The sequence below is a fragment of the Nothoprocta perdicaria genome, unplaced genomic scaffold (genome assembly GCF_003342845.1).
Source record: "Nothoprocta perdicaria isolate Ctin4 unplaced genomic scaffold, notPer1 scaffold_151, whole genome shotgun sequence".
NCBI lineage: Eukaryota > Metazoa > Chordata > Aves > Tinamiformes > Tinamidae > Nothoprocta > Nothoprocta perdicaria.
The window spans coordinates 296,021-317,471 of record NW_020454661.1 but is presented as its reverse complement, the minus strand read 5'-3'; the positions used below and the strand labels follow the sequence as shown (position 1 = coordinate 317,471).

At 46.3% G+C, this 21,451-nt stretch overlaps 1 protein-coding gene across 1 annotated transcript in view; it reads right to left on the bottom strand.

The window, feature by feature from the left end:
* Positions 1-21,451, bottom strand: part of CARMIL1 (capping protein regulator and myosin 1 linker 1) — a gene marked incomplete at its 5' end in the record, with an annotated part of 170,982 nt that overhangs the window by 97,061 nt on the left and 52,470 nt on the right. The window contains one exon of the mRNA XM_026034897.1: positions 7,159-7,209. Coding sequence (XP_025890682.1) covers positions 7,159-7,209 — 51 coding nt within the window. The remainder of the gene's footprint in view (positions 1-7,158; positions 7,210-21,451) is intronic.

Sequence of the window (21,451 nt, the reverse complement as noted above, 5' to 3'; positions counted from 1 at the left end):
TTGTTATTTTACATTAGTTTCTACAGAGATCTTTAAAACCCGCTTGGACGCAGCCCTGTGCCCCGTGCTCTAGGTGACCCTGCGTGAGCAGGGGGGTTGGACTCGATGACCTCTGAGGTCCCTTAAGCATGCTATGATTCTATGATTCTATATCGAGTATTTGTTAATATTCTGTATCTACTCATATTTTGTACCAAAATAAGACGTGCATGTTGCTTATTAGGGGCTCACATAGTTATTATGGGCTGTGAGAATATCTAACTGGCTACTTTACTGACAGCCATGAGCACATCAGCTTGAAACAAAAATTAAAAGAAAATTTTAGGATAAAAAACATATTTGCCTACTCAACACGCCATTGGTGCATACTCTTGTGAGTGAATAACTCTTAGTAAGATTATTTATAGAATCACTTATTAATCTTTCATTAATAACATTGATCCCAGAAGTGAAAACATTTTCTATACAGAGGCTAAAAGGGATACAACCCAGCCACCTACATACATAAAATGCTCAAGACTGGATTAGCATGTCTAAAAGTTTGTGAAGAAATAAAATGGCAAGGTCTGTTTCTTTTATTTAAAATCAAAACCATTGCAACTCTAAAAAAATGTGTTACTTGCATTAAAAAAAAATCGTCTGCGCTTTATCTTACCCTTCATGATCAGGATGCTTCCAGACAAACACCAAATTACTCTATTTCTATCATCTGACAACTATTTAATAAAAAGACACTGAACTACAGCTGCACTTTACACAATTCCCAAGGCTATTCATCTACAAAGGCTGCAAAAGCCCTCAAGCAATTACCTGTCCATGATTTAAATCCTTCATATTTTTCAAATTATTTGCCTACCAGATTGAATGTTCTCTATTCATTACCTTTGTATGTACCTATATATATGTTTCACATAAACAAAGGCACTTAACTTCTCAGAAAAATTTACCATAGCTTAGCAGTTCACCAGAACCAGACTAAAGAAACGACCCTGCCAAAATTCTGAAGAGAATTCACAAATACCATTCAATGGGGCAGCACATCTTAATTAAGAATCAATTCATTCTTCAACTTTCAAAAGATTTACATGTGAATTTTGCCGTGAATGAAGGATTAGGGTTACAGTCAGGGTTAAGGTTAGGGTTTAATGATCCTGATAAACTCTAGAGCCCAATGTGTAGTGCAGCTGCAAAGGCCATGCCAAACCCCACACAGGACCACAACACGAATGATCCTATGGCACATTTCATCTCTCCACCATCAATGGCAGGAATGGGACCCGATCTGAATTATTCACGAATAAAGAGTTAGGGTTAGGGTTCGTGTACTGAGAAAGCCTAAAGCGCGATGTCTAGTGCAGCTGAAAAGGCCTTGCCAAAGCCCACACAGGACTACAGCACAAGTGCTCCTATGGCACATTTCATCTCTCCACATTTAATTGCAAAAATGATAACCTATGTGAATTTTGCCCCTAATTAAAAACTAGGGTTGGGGTTAGGGTTCAAGCACTGAGAAAGTCTACAGCCCGATGTCTAGGGCAGCTGAAAAGGCCTTGCCAAACCCCATGCAGGAACACAACACGAGTGCAAATATGGCAGATTTCATTTACTGACAACTACAGGGAAGGATGGGAAAATAATTGAATTCTGCCCCAATGAAGGATTAGGGTTAGGGTTATGGCTACCGTTAGGGTTAGTGCACTGAGAAAGCCTACAGCCCAATGTCTAGTGCAGCTGAAAAGGCCTTGACAAACCTCATGTGGGAACACAACACAAGTGCACCTACGGAACATTTCATCTCTCCACCCTCAACGGCAGGAATGGGACCGTATCTGAATTATTCCCCGAAGAAGGATTGGGGTTAGGGTTAGGGTTAGGGTTTGAGCACTGAGAAAGCCCAGAGCCCAATGTCTAGTGCAGCTGAAAAGGCCATGTCAAACCTCATGCGGGAACACAACACGAGTGCACCTACGACATATTTCATCTCTCCACCCTCCATCGCCAGATTCGGACCATATCTGAATTATTCCCCGATGAAGCATTAGGGCTAGGGTTAGGGTTCGAGCACTGAGAAAGACTAAAGCCCGATGTGGAGTGCAGATACAAACACCATGCCAAACCTCACGATGGAGTACAACACAATTGCTCCTATGGTAGATGTCATCTCTCCACCCTCAATGGCTGGATTCGGACCCTATCTGAATTATTCCCCAATGAAGGATTAGGGTTAGGGTTGAAGCACTGAGAAAGATTAGAGCACGATGTCCAGGGCAGCTGAAAAGGCCATGCCAAACCCCACGTGGGACCACAGCACGAGTGCACCTATGGCACATTTCATCTCTCCACCCTCAATGGCAGGAATGGGAACCTACGTTAATATTCCCCAAAAGAATTGTTAGGGTTAGGGTTCGAGCACCGAGAAAGCCTACAGCCCAATGTCTAGTGCAGCTGAAAAGGCCTTGCCAAACCTCATGTGGGACCACAACACAAGTGCACCTATGACACATTTCATCTCTCAACCCTCCATGGCCGGAATGGGACCCTATATGATTTATTCCCCGATGAAGGATTACGGTTAGGGTTAGGGTTCAAGCTCTGAGAAAGCCTAGAGTCCGATGTGTAGTGCAGCTACAAAGGCCTTGCCAAACCCCACGCGGGACCACAGCACGAGTGCACCGATGGCACGTTTCGTCTCTCAACCCTTAAAGGCAGGAATGGGAACCTATGTGAATTTTGCCCCTAAAGAAAGATTAGGGTTTGGGTTCGAGCACTTAGGAAGCCAACAGCTCGATGTCTAGGGCAGCTGAAAAGGCCTTGACAAACCTCATGCAGGAACACAACACGAGTGCACCTAGGGCACATTTCACTTCCTGACACTTACAGGGAAAAATGGGACCCTAATGCATTTCTGACCCAATGAAGAATTAGTTTAGGGTTAGGGTTAGGGTTCAATCACTGAGAAAGATTAGAGCCTGATGGGTAGTGCAGCTGAAAAGGCCTTGCCAAATCTCATGCGGGAACACATCACAAGTGCTCCTATGCCATAATTCATCCCTCCACCCTCAATGGAAGGAATGAGACCCTATCTGAATTATTCCCCAAAGAAGGACTATGGTTAGGATTAAAGTTAGGGTTTGAGCACTGAGAAAGCCCAGAGCCCAATGTCTAGTGCAGCTACAGAGACCATGACAAACCTCATGCGGGAACACAACACGAGTACACCTATGGCACATTTCATCTCTCAACCCTCAATGGCAGGAATGGGACCCTATCTGAATTATTCCCCAGAGAAGGATTAGGGTTAGGGTTAGGGTTCGAGCACTAAGAAAGCCTACAGCCCAATGTCTAGTGCAGCTGAAAAGGCCTTGACAAACCTCATGCAGGAACACAACACAAGTACACCTATGGCACATTTCGTTTCCTGACACTTACAGGGAAAAATGGGACCCTAATGCAATTCTGACCCAATGAAGGATTAGGGTTAGGGTTAGGGTTCGAGCACTGAGAAAGCCCAGAGCCCAACGTCTAGTGCAGCTGAAAAGACCTTGACAAATCTCATGTGGGAACACAACACAAGTGCACCTACGGCACATTTCATCTCTCCACCCTCCATCGCCAGATTCGGACCCTATCTGAATTATTCCCCGATGAAGGATTAGGGTTTAGGGTTAGGGTTAGGGTTCGAGCACTGAGAAAGACTAAAGCCCGATGTGGAGTGCAGCTACAAACACCAGGCCAAACCTCACGAGGGAGTACAACACGGTTGCTCCTATGGTACATTTCATCTCTCCACCCTTAATGGCAGGAATGGGAACCTATATGATTTATTCCCCGATGAAGGATTACGGTTAGGGTTAGGGTTCAAGCTCTGAGAAAGCCTAGAGTCCGATGTGTAGTGCAGCTACAAAGGCCTTGCCAAACCCCACGCGGGACCACAGCACGAGTGCACCGATGGCACGTTTCGTCTCTCAACCCTTAAAGGCAGGAATGGGAACCTATGTGAATTTTGCCCCTAAAGAAAGATTAGGGTTTGGGTTCGAGCACTTAGGAAGCCAACAGCCCGATGTCTAGGGCAGCTGAAAAGGCCTTGACAAACCTCATGCAGGAACACAGCACAAGTGCTCCTATGACACCATTCATCCCTCCAGCCTCAATGGAAGGAATGAGACCCTATCTGAATTATTCCCCAAAGAAGGATTAGGGTTAGGGTTAGGGTTCGAGCACTGAGAAAGCCTACAGCTCAATGTCTAGTGAAGCTGAAATGGCCATGCCAAACCTCATGCGGGAACACAACACAAGTGCACCTACAGCACATTTCATCCCTCCGCCCTCAATGGAAGGAATGGGAACCTATGTTAATTTTCCCCTAAGAATGGTTAGGGTTAGGGTTGGAGCACTGAGAAAGATTAGAGCCCAATGGCTAGTGCAGCTGAAGAGACCATGCCAAACCCCATGCGGAGCGACAACACAAGTGCTTCTATGACACATTTCATCCCTCCACCCTCAATGGAAGGAATGGGACCTTATCTGAAATAGTCCCCAATAAAAAGTTAGGGTTCAAGCACTGAGAAAGCCTAGAGTCCGATGTGTAGTGCAGATGAAAATGCCTTGCCAAACCCCATGCGGAACTACAACATGAGTGCTCCTATGGCACATATCATCTCTCGATCTTTAATGGCAGAAGTGGAACCCTATGTGAATTTTGTCCCTAGCGAAACACTAGGGTTGGGGTTAGGTTTCGTGTACTGAGAAAGCCTAGAGCCCGATGTGTATTGCAGCTACAAAGGCCATGCCAAACCTCATGCAGGACTACAACACGAGTGCATCTATGGCACATTTCATCTCTCGACTCTTAATGGCAAGAATGCAACCCTATCTGAATTTTGCCCCTAATTAAATATTAGGCTTAGGTTCAGGGTTCAAGCACTGATTAAGCACATTCATCTTCTGAAATTTTGAATTAATTTCTTTAGAGACTTTGAAAACACTTAGTCTTGTTTGTTACCCAAAGCTATTTCAAACAACAAAAAATCCTTTAAGAGTCTGTAAGTGTCATTCATTCAGAAACCCTGTAGTTAGTCCTCAGCTAATTTCAGAGTTTTCATGTTTCTTTCAATCATAAAATTTATTAAAAGCTGACACAGGAAGTGAGTTTACAGACTGAAACTATGTCTCCTCATCCCCATCATACACTTTTCTGCAGGTTCATGTCACACCTACTGATCGCATTTTCTGATTTTGGAACCAAGTTTCAAATAGACAGTGGGCTTAGTATGTTTAAGTACTGCAATTCCTTTCCTATGAAAGGAAATGTCTTAGCAAAGTCTTGGTCTTGGTGAAGACCAAGTCTACACTCTTGGTGAAGTCTGCAGTCTTGGTGAAGCTGTAAAACACATCTAGTTTAGTGGGAAATTCACTGATGGATCCTCACTGTAAAGTTAAGAGGTGGCCACTGTTTGTAAGATCCTTGCTCCAAGGGAATCACGGAAGCCAATGTGATACTTTATCCGCTTTCATCCCGTTTAACTTTCATCTTTGTTTACTAGACACATCTCAGCAGCGCTGTTCAAGGAAACATGGATCTGTTACAGCAATAACACCCATCACAACTGGTGATCTCTGGGCATACGGGATTTGGTGAGAGTTCCCTGAAGCTTAAAGAAGCTTTTTTCTGCAGTCGCCCCTAGAAGCTACTGCATGCTCGTTAAAATTGAGGTTTGTAGGATCAGAAAGCTTCCAGGCAGATTTGGAAAATATGACAGGCTTTGTAAAAATCAGCAAGTTTTGTTAATCTTTCTGTGACCAAAGAACTGCATTTTTCAATTATCCTAATGATTGTAAAGCTCCGTTTTTAAATAAATCATGTGCAGAAGGTCTTCCTTGTGATTACCTTTCCTCTATTTCACTAAAATCTGGCCACTATACTCAGAGCTTGGTTAGCAAAGCACACCTCCTATATTACAATGGAAATGAGTTCCCCCAAGTAAGTAAATCCATTTAACAAAACAAATTCTTTAGAGGGGACAATGATTTTAAACTAGTATTACAGTTACTCCTCAGGTAACAGCAACTCCTTGTCCTCAAGAACTTTCTAATGAATTATTATAGTTTTGCTCCTGGTTGCCTAAGGAGATGACCACCAAGACCCACCCATCACACCCTCACGTCACTATGTCCAAGTTGTTTCTTGGTTAGCTCGACATTTTTATGTAACCAGTCGTCAAACTGTCTCAAAAGGGGCTTTAAACTGCACTGCTCCGAGAGGCAACAGGCAAGCAGCTAAGATCTGCAGGCAGCAGGGACAGGCTTACGAGCTGAGGGTGTTAGGCTTCAACAGAAATTAAAAGCAGAATTACCTTGCCCACCACGCAGATTATATAGGTAAGGCATCCAGAACTGAAAATCTTGCATCAATGTTTCCATCTTATTTTTCTCTGACGCATATATCCACTCCATATTTACATACATACACACACAGCCCATATATATATACATATATATATATATATATATATTTGCAAAAGAAATGCAACAAAAATATAACATGGACAAATGCTGCGCCCACATTCACTGATCCGAAGCTGGATAACAAGGGAGCATCCTCCAAGTCACTCATTTTTGCTCACACAGGAATTCGTTCCCTACAACAATTGCTACAAAGTGTCCCAGGAACAGAAGGAATAATTCACTGACAGTGAGAAGGCATCTTGGCAAGATGCTTTTCACAAAGAATAGCAATGTCCACAGAAGTAAATATCATTCAAATACAGTAAAAGTCTCAATTTCTGTCTCCAAATACACTCTTATTTGAAACTAAATGCTTCAAGAGAGTAATGTCTTCTGCTGGTTTGCGCACAAACTGTCCCACTAGCAAGGTCACCAGGTTCATATTGCAGTTATTCAAGTTAACCCTTTACTATGTAAATCTCCATCCAGATGCATTTCTACAAGTTAAGATTCTTCCAGGGTGGCTTATCTAAATTGAGAAATCCTTTTAGGACAGATATCAGTGCAAATTCCATTCTAACAAATTCAACACTTTTGCTTTTTGTTTCTCTTCTTTTAAACTGGTACACAAACACAGCCCAAACAAGGCAAAGATTGAGCAGCTGACATTTATATCTAAAAATACTGAGCAGTTCTGAAATACAGCAGCTTTACCTTGGTGGGGATCCGAGATGTTAGAAGAAATGCCCGACATGATGCCAATACCTGTTGAAAAAAGAAAGAGCATAACTGGTAAGACACATTTTGTATATGTATATTAAAGATTCCCCTCAAGGAAAAATCCTAGGAGTATGTTGCATCCTGAAACCAGAGGGAAAGAGCCTCTAGGAAGGCTACAGCCACATCCCTTTGCTGTCAGTTGGACTCTTGCCATGTACACTGAAGAGCGTAACCTTGATCCAGCAGGGCAGGATGAACAGACTGCTGTAGCATGTCAGCTGGAAGTGCAGTGTTTGCAATGCCATCTAACTGGGAGATATTTACTTATGCAGTCTCTCATGAGAATCTAATAGCACTCTTAGTGACATTTTAAAGAGCAGGAAGGATAAAAAGTCCAAGCAGGAACATGGTGTACAATACTTTAGTGGAATAAAAATATGCGAGGTAAACATGATATTATTAGCAACGTTCAGGAATACGAACAAACATTCCCTTTTGGATAAACTCAGCACGTTTCTGGAATAACAGTGCAAGATTTCTCATTGGCATCAATAGGACAGAATTTCTTCTCTGGCAGGGGTGAAAGAAAAAAAATGTGATTAGATTTAATGAGAACAGTGACCCTAGGGAGAAAACACAATGAAACCAAAATATTATGGACGTTTTTGCCAATCCAAACACAACGCTGCACAGAAGTCACGCTTCCGTTCCCAGAAGCGCGTCCCACTCACTGACCATAAGCTGTGCAAAACGCAGTGAATCACTTGGCAAAACAACAGCGCTGCTTCTGCTTTACCTGTCCCACAATTAGTTACGATATTGGCCACATTTTTCACAGACAAAAACCCAGAGCCAACCTAAAAATCAAATAACTGGATCAAAATCCCCCTGCAAGGGCCGAGCTTCATACAGGGCCAGGACCCCCTAAACCCTGTTCTGCTGGATGGGTGCTTATCTTCAGAGGAGTAGCTTAACCCAAAACATATTCGCCAAGCAGCAGGAGAAGGAGCCTGGGAAAGCAACTCTGCCTCCAGGCCCCAGCACCCCCGTGCTTGCTCCTGAGGCTCACTGAAAATACAGGTTCTCCGTCACTCCTTTCAGGGCAAGGAACAGCGCTCCTGTCATCCAGCAGCACCTTCACAAACAGGCGAGCGCAGGGCCAGGAAAACGGGGGAAGGCTCCCCATATTTACCCAGCATCAGCGAGATCAGTACCCTTATATTTACCCTGCAGCGGGACAGCTGGTTACAGCAAAACCAGGCCACGGGCCTGTGGTAAAACCTGCGCCCGCATTTATGGGTTCCAGCTGCCTCACGAGCACACAGCAGGGTCTCCTCAATGGGATTACAACGGAGCAGAGGCCTCCCTATAGCAGAGGCCAATGCAAACCACGTGTCTCAGGAAGCTGGCACACAAGGGCGCTGGGAAAGGCTCTTCCTGCAGAGCCAGGTCAGGGCGTCAGCGGGTGTCAGACACATGGAGGCTCCTTGTCTCGCTGAAGCCCACACGGGTGAAGCACCTGCGTACCTTGAGAAGACACATTCACACACAGGAGAGAGCAATTGCCAGAAGATAAACCCTGTGCATCTAGCAGAGCAAGAAAATTGTGCAAAAAAGCCTGGGCTCTCTAACCCAATAAAATTTTATTTCCACAGATTTCACCACCGAGTCTGTCATAGCCAAAGAGGAGCATGACTTTTACACAAAGTTAAGTGAAGACAAGGCCAGCTGTTGCTCCACGGTGAACCTTCCATCTTGACAACTGGGGGTTGAGATCCTCCCTTGGCAAGGGCAGCCTTGACCAAGAGCAGGGCTGGCGTTCACCACACTTCTAACTGCTACCGAACATGAATAGATGCCCTGATCTGTGACAGGATCCGCTTTAGTCCGCTGCTCCCTCATGTTTTTGTAATCCCATCGGAATTACACGCGACGCCTGCATGTTAAGGTCAACCTTCTTGCTCATGTTCAGCAAGGCAGGAGCCACTTCCCGGGGTGACCACAGACGTGTTTGATGGGCACAGACCACTGACAGTTCGCAGTGCCCTTGGCCTTGACGGGGTCCAGCGCGTCAACACGCAAGGGCAGCTTTTGGTCCCCACCCCTCGGGGAAGGGGCCGCCGCACGGGCGCTGTTACTCGCATGAGCAGCTCCCAATTTTACCCACGTTTGCCAGCCAGGAGGTCTGTAGGTGACCGGAGTGTAGGGAGGAGGAGGGAAGTAGGTGCGTTGGGACCAACATTACCCGGCGCACGCAACCTGGCTGTGGCTCTTGCACCGAGCAGGGTTACCATCCGGATGCCAAATGACCCCTACCCACACACAAATACCAGAATTAACAATTTCTTCATGTTTTTATAAGCTTAAATTGCATAATTCTTTGTAAACTACTCACAGTGTAAATGAGACAAGTTAAGATTTGAATATTAATTTGGAAACGTTCATCAAAAAACATTCCTTGGAAGTTATTTCTGCCAAGAGTGATCGCCTACAAGGTCATCATCTGTTTATCAGAATATATAATTTGCTCTGGTAAATAAGATTCATTTGAACACAGATTCACAGGGAGGATATCAACAGAACATAAATATACAGATGCATTTTGTGATTTATTGTCAACTTTTAGTCCTACTGCCCACTTTAGCACTCAGAGCTGTTAACAGAGCTAATGCAGCTCAAGTAGCTCAGTCAGTCTTGGAAAGATCACTAGAGCAACACCCTTCTAGCCTACTTATCTCCCTTGCCAAGAGGCCGCATCAACTCGAGCCACCTAATCTACTCCCAAAGTGCTTTCAAATTCACAAGCAAATTAAAACAATTCCTTTACAACTCACTACCCTTTTGAAAAAGCCCAGGACCAAAGAGCTCCGTGAAACAGCGGCAGCTCCGCAAGGAAAGGAAACAAAAGGAGGCAATGCCAGCACTGCCCAGGAAGCGCTGGCCAAGCTGGGAACAGGACGTTCGCACCATTCATGGGGACGCACGTTCCCAGTCGTCCCCGTGCCAGGATATGGACACGGTTACGCATTAGCCAAATCTTTTTCCTTGTTGCCACTGAAATCCTAACAAAAATTAGTACTTTCTGAATCAAATATAGTAGTTTCACATCTTAAAATATATTCCTTGGTTCCTTCCTTCCAATGTGAGTTTCTCTCCCCAAACTTTTGCTGTTCTGTCATCTCAGACTCCTTGGGCTCATTCCATTACAATATGCCTGAAAGAAGCTTTTTTACTCGAGTATCCAACACTTCAAAAAATTCTTGTAGTTCAGAAGACAGTCCCATTTCTTTATAAACACCTCAGCTATCCTATATAACTTACTATCCTTTTGTTTTCCTGTTTTTTTTTTCCAGTTTCCATGATTTCTCTTGTAAGCTTTTCATTACTGCCACTGGCTCAATAGCTAATGTATCCATACTAATGGATTGCAGATACTTGTGAGGCAAAGCAGCAACGCTCATAGTTTTTGTTTTGTTAAAATATGGACAAATCAATACATGTTAGACCACAGAGGCTCTTCCAGCCCCCACAAGACTGACTGTTCATTTCCCGTGCTGCAAGCCTGACTTTGCAAATGCCTCCATCCCGGAGCGGTCGGAGTTCGATTAGCTAAAAGGCACTTCCCAGGGCTGTGCTGGGGTATCAGGCTTGGTTTGCGAGAGAGTGTCTGTGCTGAAAGCACGGAGGCTTCTGTGCAGAGAGGCTGGCTGATATCCTGGAGGTCAGTCTGGAGGTTAATCAGCAGTGGCGCAGCACGAGCGCGCGCGATACTGCTCAAGCGGTGTCATTTGGCAGAGCCCAAGCTCCAGCCCAGCCGCTCGGCTCAGCACGGACCCCAGGGCTCTCGGCACCGGGAACCGCTCCAAGCTGTCCAAGGTTCGATGCAACTCTGATCGCTTGGTGGTGACAGCTGCTTTAAAAATGTCACCAATGACCAAAGCAGTGACAAACCCAACTCACTCTTGTTCCAAACCCCACTTTATGTGTCCACCAGGACTGCAGCAGCTTCCCCAGCCTGGGAAGACCCTTTGGGAACAGGTGATGCCCTTTCAATTCTAGGCACCCCCACACTGCAACATTTGGATTTCTCCCTTCCCTGGCCACAGAGAGCCAAGCTGCACATTCCCACACAGCCTTGCTCAGGCTGTCAGTGTCCGTGGGGCTGGTCGGACACGCTCACCTTGTGGCAGACCCTCGTAGGTAAGGAAGGGTGCTGACTGGGTGAGCGCAGCTTCCTGCTGCCCAAGGGGGGTGCAAGCTCCAAGGGCAGGGAGCGCCTTTGCTGCCTGCTCGAGGGACCGCACAAGAGCGGTTACGCTCTGCCCCATCACATCTGGGGCAAGAAATGTCTCCCTGGCAAAGGCCGGGTCCTTTGCCTTTTCACAGGAAACTCAGGCCTGCATTTGCCTTCTCATCACTCTACTCTGTCACTTTTAAAAAATATCCCAAGATCTTTCCTGAAGAAAGACACCATCCTTGGCAAGGGTCCCCTCTCTGCGCTGCAGGTGGGAACCTGCCACTCGCTCTGCCGTGCTGCAGACACTCCGTACAGAGCACAGATTCCCACGGCTCTTCATCACCGCAGCTGAGTTATTAAAAACTCAGGTCTGATCCACCGCCTGTTAGGGCCCATCACTTTCCTCCTGTCCATATATTCTGGGTGGGAACAAAGCACAGATGTGGCGAGAACTTTTAGTGGAAACGGGGTTTTACAAAAAAGAGTGAGGTCAGGTCAGAAGCGAGGATTAGAAATCCTCGTGTTTCAAGTCAAGAGAAGCGCATTTCACAGCAAGGTGGCGGCCCGGGCAGGGCCCGCCACGAGATGGCACAGCGGAGCGCGGAGCGCGCCCGCGCAGCACACATCCCACACATCCCACACATCCCACACATCCCACACGTGCAGCAGGACGCCGGGGAGCCGGACCAAGGAGCAGCACGCTCGCGCACAGCTCAAAAGGTGACCACGTATTTCTCTTTACTGTTTCTTTAAAAGGTTCTTTCGTATCTACCTTTCAGTCAAGTTATAGAAGGTGCTTTTAACAGAAATGCTTACTTAGCTATCGGAGACATCTTCTGATACTTCAGAAGCAACAAGGATGAAATCTTCCCTGAAGAGATAGTTCAGAAGTATCCTCTTTTTAACACTGACAGAAAATAAGGCACGGATATGCGAAGACATTTCCTTAAAACAAAAAAAGGCAAATGAACAACTGGCAAAGCCCAGAATGGAAGGCAGAGTAAATGGCTCCAGATCCTGAATGAGTAACAGAGGAAATGGTGCAGTCTGGAGATATATCGGTCACATGAAACAAAATTAAAACAGCCAATTAAAACAAAAACTCCTTTCCTCAATGAGGTTGTTGGTTACAGCCAGAACAGCTACAGCAACTGCTACTATTTCCTTTAGACAGCATCCCAGCCCTGAGAACTGTTTGCAAAGGTCCCATCAGTTAAATTATGCTCCTTGAACCCATGGAGCACACAAATACACACACCTCCTATGGCTTTGGCTGTGATGTGTCAATGACCCACCTGTTCCTACAAGGACGAGGATTGGGCGGGTGAGGACCCGGAGGCTCCACATGGGCCCGGCCCTATCATGGCAGGAGCGGGAGCCGCGGGCGCCGCAGTCGGCAGCCCCCGTGCCCCTGGAAGCGGCCAGCAGGGCACACTGGGGAGGCCCCAATCCCGCAGCTTCATTTACGCTCCAGAGTTTCCTGTCTTATCCTATCACCGTTACTCACTTGGGAGCTGCTTGTGCCAGGGCTGCCACGTGCTGAGGGCGCCCGCAGAGCTCCCTTGTCTCTCCAGGCAATGGCCATGACATCGGCCTGTGTGACACTCGGAGGCAACTCCAGCGCTCAGTGCTCAAGCCGAGGCCACCCCTGTGAGACCTCAAGCTTCCTCACCATTCCCGTCACCGCTGCACAATTCCCACCACGGAGAAACCACTGCTGTAGCTCTGTGCTCTGCTCTCCTTTCCACCAGGAGACCCAACGGCCGTGTGGTTTAAGCCTGCTCTGAGTCACAAAAAGAGAAACTGGAGAGGAATGGTGTTTCCTGACACCAGTGTCCTCACTGCTGCCGTTGCACCTAACGTGGGCTGGAGGGGATCAGATGGCACTGGATATGTTACATTTTTGTAATGTATACAGCACTTTGTCAATTGCTGCATGCAATAACAGAGTTTTCCTCCCCATATCTCTTACGGAATCGGCTCGCTTCCTTTCACCTCCATCTACAGACTTGACACGAGAGGCTCCCGCCTTGTGCAGCGCTGCCCGACGCCGTGGTGCAAGGCACTGCGCCAGAACCAACCTCCCCCGTACTCTGGTCCTTCGTGACATCCCAGCACACAGCTAACTGACAGATGGAAAACATTCAGTTCACTCGCAATTGAACAGGCCCTTGACTCCAGCACCTTTCGTGCAACAGTTTTTCATGCTCTCATACTACTTTCCATCATCATAAAAACAGCATACAGACACTCTCCATGAAAACCCTAGCACTACCCATCCCTGTTGTCAGAAGCAAGTTTCCTTGGGCACTTTTGAGCAAATGAACCCTTTCAGTGCAAGTCCCTGAAGATGCAAGGGGCTGAGCTATACAGGCCACGTGCCCACCTTCCTCCTGCTCGCCCGCGCTGCGGCCAGCGCACGAACCTGGAGGCAGCTCGCGGGGCTGCCTGTGACGCCGTCTCCACGCAGAGGCAGCTGGAAACAGATTCTGCCACCGCAGTCCTTTTATTCTTCTTTAATTTCAGCATTTTAGAAACGCCAGATTAAATGTTTTGCAAACAGCGTTACTTGGTGACAGCGTTGCTGCCTGGGCTGCGTGCAACCGTAATGTGGAATTTTAAAGACCAGAGAACAAAAGAAAAGCTTCAGGGATAAGAGAAATACAGTTTGATCCATAATGCAAATATTTTATTACAAAAATACAATCTTCTATAACCACTTGTACGTGCTATTAGTTATCAACAATTACATGAAGATTCAATTAGTAAAGTGCACTTGCACTTAGCTCCACTTCACATTAAAATCTAATTCAGACTGTAAACTATCTTGAGATCGTAAGCTACACTTCCCATTTCCCCAAAACAAAGCAAATAAACAAGGCAGAGCAATTTTACTCAATGTCCACTGCTATAAACCACACACTCACTAATCTTAATCTTGGACAGCATCCAGAGTTAAGGGCCAGTGAGAGACGACAGTTTAATAATCCCGCAGAATTAAACCTCTTTTTTCCGCCCGCCTCCTCCATGGCACAGGCATGTGAAATGCAAAACCAAACCAACGGGTGAAGAGCTGTGAAACGGCCAAGCAAGGCAGCTTGCCCAAGCAGCCAGTGCCACAGGGGCCAGGCAGAACCCTCTTCCTCACTAGGTCCCAAGGAAATTCATTATAGCTCATGAGCAGCCTTCAATAGGAGGGACCCTTCCCCTTCTTTCTAGATTAGAAGCACTCAATGAAATCCTCATCTGACTGCTCTTCTTTACAGGACTCTTTTTCCACAGGTCTCTCTCAACATACGCTCCCAGTGTAGCTTTACCTGCGTGAACCAAGGCTGCCACATGCCGGCCCTCCTTGCTCTCACCCACGCACTCTTGCACATCCCTACTCTCCACTTGCAGCCCTGTGATGGGGCAGGGAGCCAGTCCAACCAGTTGATTGCACTGAAGGTTAATGCTTTCTTCTGGTGGGGTTTAATGCCCACTAACTTGGCCCCCGCAGTCAGAGCTCCCCCAGGCCAGAACAGTACCAGCAGAGACACAAAGTTAGGAGCAAGTCAAGGAAGCCGAGGATGCAACTGGACAGCCCCCATCTACGTGAGCTCAAACGGTCGGGGAGCCCAGTCCCTCCCTTCCTGTGGAAATCCCTGGCAGTTGCCCAAGGCACACGGAATCTGGTGCTCGGAGAGGGACACCGCAGCAGAGCCAGGTCCGCAGCCAGCCAGGCGGACGCGCTTTGCTCCTCCCCAGGCCTAGGCTTGCACAGCAGGAGCCTTCCCCAGTGCCGTAACCCTCACATGGTTGCACAGAGACACATTCCTCACTGGAGAGCCGGGACCATCTTCCGGCCTAAGGTGGAGACTTGTATGTGGAGATTTCCACTAAATCTGCACCTCTGCGTCACTTGAGCAGCCCAGCTGCACCCACTCAACTCTTCAAGCCTACTTCTGCTCCTCTGCAGAACCCTCTTCCATCTCTGTTTTATGGGAAATACAGTGTTGGAATCAAAATGGTTGTGACAGCCACACCACGCTCAGTCACTTGGAGCATGCTGGCCTCCTTCCCCTTTCAAATCTTTATCCTTTTAATTTTGTTCTCTTTAGTGCATCAGCCTTTCTAGCACTACCCACCAATCCTTCCCTACACCAGACACTTGGTCATTTGTAGGAATCTACGACAATCCAACCCCCAAAGCATGGATTTTTTTTTTTTTTGTAGAACTGTTTTTTGAGAAAACTTGCAGGTTTTCTTTTTCTTTTAGCTATTTTATTCCTAGCGCATCATATTTTCCCTTTGCAAAGGGATCAAACACTTTGATCTTCCAGAATTGATAAGAGAACTAACTACTCCTCCTCTCCTTCCATAGGACATCAGAACTAGAAGGGACCTTCTTTTTCCTGCCTTGCTTCCTGTCCGATTACCCATGGTGAGCACCCACCCAGCAGCCTGGCTGCTGAGTAGCCAACCCTTCCCACGGCAAACACACCGAACGTTGCTCGCAGACCCAGCAGGCCTAACACGAACAAGAACCCAATGCCTCACGTAGGCCAACCTTGTCACCCCAGATTCCTTTCTTCCTTAAGAAATTCTGCATCAGGCAGGAAAATCCCCATTCCTGCTCCTTTTACCTGCTCCTGCTCTGTGGGAGAAATTTTTAAGCAGGAAACTTGGAAGGGGCTCCAGTTCCGGGCACTGAAGCGATGACACAGGTGACTGCCTTGGTCTCCTGGCCGGATGGAAATTCAGGAACTGCCACATTCCAGCAGAGCAACTTGGCCTCCAATGCTCTGCAAAAAATATTTGCAGTTTCAACCACCCACTTGCAATACCTATAATACCTTGTCTGCCTGAAAAGTACAGGCTGCCCAAATTGGGGAGAAACAGCTAAGTAACTGTACTCAATGGTTTATTATTACAGGTATTCCTTTTGAGAAGTTACTTGTTGGCAAGTATTTAATGATGATCATTGTTTTAAATGAATATGCTCATGGTCAAAGTAAGAGCTCTTTTAACACTTTTTGGGTTTGTGAGGATTCTTCTTCAAGTGCATCACACTAATATTACCTGTTTTACTTACACAGCTTGTGGCACCGCATGCTAACCTGACAAAATGCTTGCAATAACATATTATTCCTATTTAAGGAAGAACATCAGTTTCCCACAGCCAAATGGAGATTACATTTTCAAAACAAATATAAACACCATTTCTGCCATTTTTTTGAAAATGTATATGTTTGTTACCAAGTTCTCAGAAAATACTCAGTTCTGCTAGCTATGTGGAAGGCCCTGGTATTTTTAAGGCACCTTTGCCTTTGCAAGAAGGGAGGAAAAAGAAAAAAACAAAACTTTCCAATGTGGGCACACAAGTCTCAGCCCTTGGCAAGCTGTTTCTCCGAGCACCTTCGTGTGAGAATCCCAGTGTTCTCAGCACGGAGCTGCACGCTCAGCGCATTTTCATCAACGCTCATTTCAAAACGGCAGCACAAGAGCCCCAAACAGAGGCATTCATTTTAAAAGGTGATTTCACTTAACTCGCAGTATTAAGACCACCGGCACAGTTTGCCAGTGTGGATTGGAAACGCATCAAGCTAACAGGATCCTGCTGGGCTTTATCGTTTCACCTCGACTCACAATTCCCAAGCTTTTCCACTTGCAGACCCTTAGGATTTTTCCCCGCAGGGGTACCAGGTGCCAGGGACTGACCACAAAACAGCTCAGTCTCTGCAGGCTACCGGCCCCGAGCAGCTCTCGCAAGCCCGAGGCGGGGAGGCGCACGGGCCAGGGCTCGCGCGGTGCAGCGCGCTCACCTGGCACCAGCAGCAGCCGCAGGCTCCGACGGGGCCCTCGTCGTCTCCAGGAAAGTATATGCCTTGCTTTGGGCTCAAGACAGGGGCTCCCTGAGAGAAACTACTTCAAAACCACCACAAAATCCTAGAACGCACCAGCCCGCTACAGAAAGGCCTTTAAACACAGTTTTAACCCCACTTGATCACCATCGTGTCTTCGTGACAATGCAGATGAGACAGGAGCATGCTGCAACCATCCTGGACCATACCAAACAAGAATTGCTGTTATTTCCTCCTTTAAGTTGTGGTTTCTTTGATTTTTAATGTGGGTCAAAACAGCTTACTTTACGACAAAACCAAAACCAAATGTTGGTAACAATATTTCACAATGACATCGAAGTGCCTCCCTTCAAAAACCTACTACAATCATCTCAGCGTTCAGCCCAGGCTCCATGGAGTTGCTACCGTTGCCCTTCCTCTGTGCAGTTTAATTTCAGGTGGGATTTGAATACTTAGTGCAGGTAGTGCAAGATCTCACAGGCAAAGAGAAGTTCATTACAGTTAATCTACACCTAGAGTAGAAATGACCATGATTATCAGATGCCCTGCATCTTCCTCACACTCATGGTTTCATTTGGACCACCACTGACATGGAAATCCAGAAGAAATGCCCCAAACCCTCAAAATTCCACCCATTTTTTTTTTCATCCAAATGGAAATAAATTACATATCCAGGTCAACCGAAAGGCACGTAGCTGCAGGGACTGAGGAAAGGGCTTCTACAAGGGGCTAAACTGTGCCAAGACAGGCTCTTCTGCTATAAAAGCTGTGAGCACCACACTGCCTAGGAAGTGAGCCCTATCCCGAAGGGAAGTTTACCATGGGGTGAAACTGCCCCCGTCCCATGTGTGTGTTTCAATCCCGGCGCACTCAGTTCTTGCACTACCAAATGCACAGCCTGCCCTGCTGCCTACAGCTGCTTCAGTGCTGCTGACACCAGGTTTCTGCACGGGGCTTTGCCCCTCTGTGCCCGTGCCTGCAGCTTGCAAAGCGCCTAACTGGCAGATCTAGGGCAGTTTTTTAGGGAAACGCCAGGAAAAGTAGTAAACGAGACAAAAAAAAACAGCTCTGCAGGGAAAAAACGACAAACAGTGACAATGTACAAGGTGGTGAGGAAGTTTCTTTCCAGGTCATTTTTAATGGGGAATGTTTTACTTGCCCCTCTGTGTGCCCTGTCCTGACGTTACAAACACGCTCCTTCACGGTGCCCAACCTGCAGGCGGCTGCAGAACCCACCTTGCACCTTGCAAGGCAAATACTGCTTCCCTGACGGAGTATTCGCTCAAATATTATTTGCTCTGCTTCTTTGTAATAAGTAAATTCCGGACGATTACAAATACATTGTAACCAACAATCTTAAAATAGCAACGTAAACCTAATGCACTCTCTTATAAAGAAATCTTCTATACCCCCAACCAAATGAAGCTCCCTGGGAAGTGCAATGGAAAGGGCTTCACAGTTTAGAAGCTACTATCCTTAAGAACAAAAAATGAAACCATTCATATGGGTTAATAAACAAAATGGTGTCTCAGCAGCCCATAAAAGTGGTACATTCTTGATACAGCTTCCAAATGTAATTACTTTCACCAAAATAAAGGTCAGTAAAACAATGTCTCGCCGGTTATTTCACTTTTTAAGGAGAACCTTCACCAAGGAGACTGACAAGTTCAGGCTTCCATGCTTTGGTTCATCATTTTTTCATCGTTCATCTAATTGCCACTCTTTTTGCTTTGCTGAATGTTCTGAAGAAGATAAAACCCAAACAGATAAAACAACCTTAGCTCTAAGGTTTACTTTAGGAAGGACCAGATGTAACACAGGTATTTTCACTATAGGAAAGCGCAGAAACGGGACAGCAGTACAACTAAAGATTTAGTGACATGCAGCAGCTGGATGATCCGGACTCATTCTGCAGTTTAGGAGCAGAGGCCTGGTGTCCTCCTGGTGTCCCTGGTGTCCTCCACTCTGGTAGTTACCACATAATAGCTCCCCTGCAAGCTCTGTAGCAGACACAGGCTTCGTGTGGAGATGCCTCTGCTAATACACCTGCCAAAGTTCCTGGCAACCACGTTCCAAGGGCAGGAGCACGGGAGCCGTGGAAGGCCCTGAGGGACAAACAGGCACTGGAAGCCATGGGACAGCGGGCAGCAGAGTACCAAGCCCTCGCAGGAGGGTTCGCTTGTTTAAGCTCTGCTCTGGAACCATCAGCTCCATTTGAGAGGACTGGCCAAAAAAAGAACAAAACACAAACAAACAAAAAAACCCACAAAGCCTCTTTTTTTTTCTCCCTGTAATGGGAGAAAATACGAGTTTGTACTTAACATTTCAGTAGTACCAGACTGAAATCTAGCTCTCTAGACACAGCATTCATTCTTTAGCAGACAGTTGCCTCTTATCTTAATTTACCAGGTAGCTGTTCATAGTACCCCTAGGTTGAACTATGTTATTCAATTCAAGATTGAACTTGAATGCGGAAATTAATACCTATCGTGTCGGTCCTTGCCCATTCTTCACTAACAGGAAGCAGCTCAAGACATGTTCACTGCTCATTACAACATCCTCTGTTTAACCAAAGAGCTTCAGTAGTAATTTAAGGACTAACATCATTCTGTCAGAACGGAAGCAAAAATATACAGTAAAAATACTATTAACAGAACAGACAAGGAGATGCTCAACTCCTTTAAGTGCCAAGGCTTCTGTATTGTTCAGAGCAACTTGGTGCAAGATCCAGAGAATCCTTTCCCCCTTTGCTACTACATTTCATTTCACTAAGTGCACGGCTTCTGAACCTAAGGGAAGAAACAGCACGATACGTGGTGGATGCTGATGGTAATTTACAGAACTAAAAAGCAAACTCAGGAAATCTCAATGAAGCAAAGAGAAGCAAAGAAGCAAGTTGGCTGTAAAATCACTTTCTACTTTGGGCAGTTTAATATGGTAATGCCTTATGGTGGTTTTTTTTTTTTTTTTCCAAAAACAGATAACTGGAAAATATTATGCTTGGCTATTCTCCCACAAAGTTTGTTTTGATTGCACATTAAAAAGCAGAGGTCGCCTATATTCTCCTCTCTGCACATGTGCGGAAGAAGACATTGTGCCTACTTAAGGGCAAAAGAGGAAAACACTTTCACCCAATAAAATGAGAAGCATAGATTAATAATTTATCTGGTGAAACAGAAAAGGAAAACAAACAAACCAAAAACCTAATCTAAGCAATAACGGGAGTAAAATAAAATCTTTTTTTTTTTTTTTTAAGAGATACCTGCATACAAAAATAAGAAATACAGAGCAGGGAGGAATACCCAAAAAGGATAGACACCAACATTCCTCTGCAGGACTTCCTTCATACCAAGCTAGTGTAAAGCACTATCACAGTATTTTTACAATATTAATGCAGCCATAGTCTGTTCACCACGTAAACCCAGGAATGCCTTGCAGATTACAGAAATAAAACTCTTCTTTTAGTAGAGGAGAGCATGCCTGTCTGCATAAAACCCTACACAGCGCCTCAGGGCCTGTCTTGGGTTAGTTGCTGCACTTTGCTGTAGCTACATCCATATTTGTTTTCCTGTGAGAATGATATGGCAAATTAGGGCATTTCTCTCAAGGAATGTATGCAGTAATGAGGTTTTATTAAAAAAAATTTTTTGCTCTTTCAGAGTCCCTCAAAAACAAAAGCCCAAGACAGCAATTGAGAAAAAAACACCCCAATGAACATCAATCTGAAATTAGACATTTTAAATGCGCTGCTCTTCCGGGAGGCTGAGCTTAGCAGGCCCACAGAGCACTGCTCGGGCCTGCACCATGCCGGCCGCCACGTGCCGGGGTCCGCGCGCTCCCCGTGCACTCCCGGCCGCCCAGGGGAGCATTTCGGCGGCAGAAGGCAGGCCCGAGGGAAGCGAGCTACGGGGAGCGCACGGGCACTGACCTAAGGGGCAGCAAAGCCTGGTGCTGATGAGCAGGGAAGAGCCACCCTCCTTCCCAAGTGCCTTCCCACAGCCGCTGCCTCACCTCTGCCACAAGGATCTTCTAAACTCCCTGGTCCTTTGGCTCGCTGATCCTCGCTCCCAGCAGCAAAGCACAGTTTGCTGCCTGGCCTGGGCTCAGGGCAGGCTCTTCACAGCTCCCAGATTGTCCATTCAGCGCCCTGAGGAATGATCCCAGGAATGGTCTCATTTCTAGCCGTTGTTTCGCTCCCTGCTTCTCC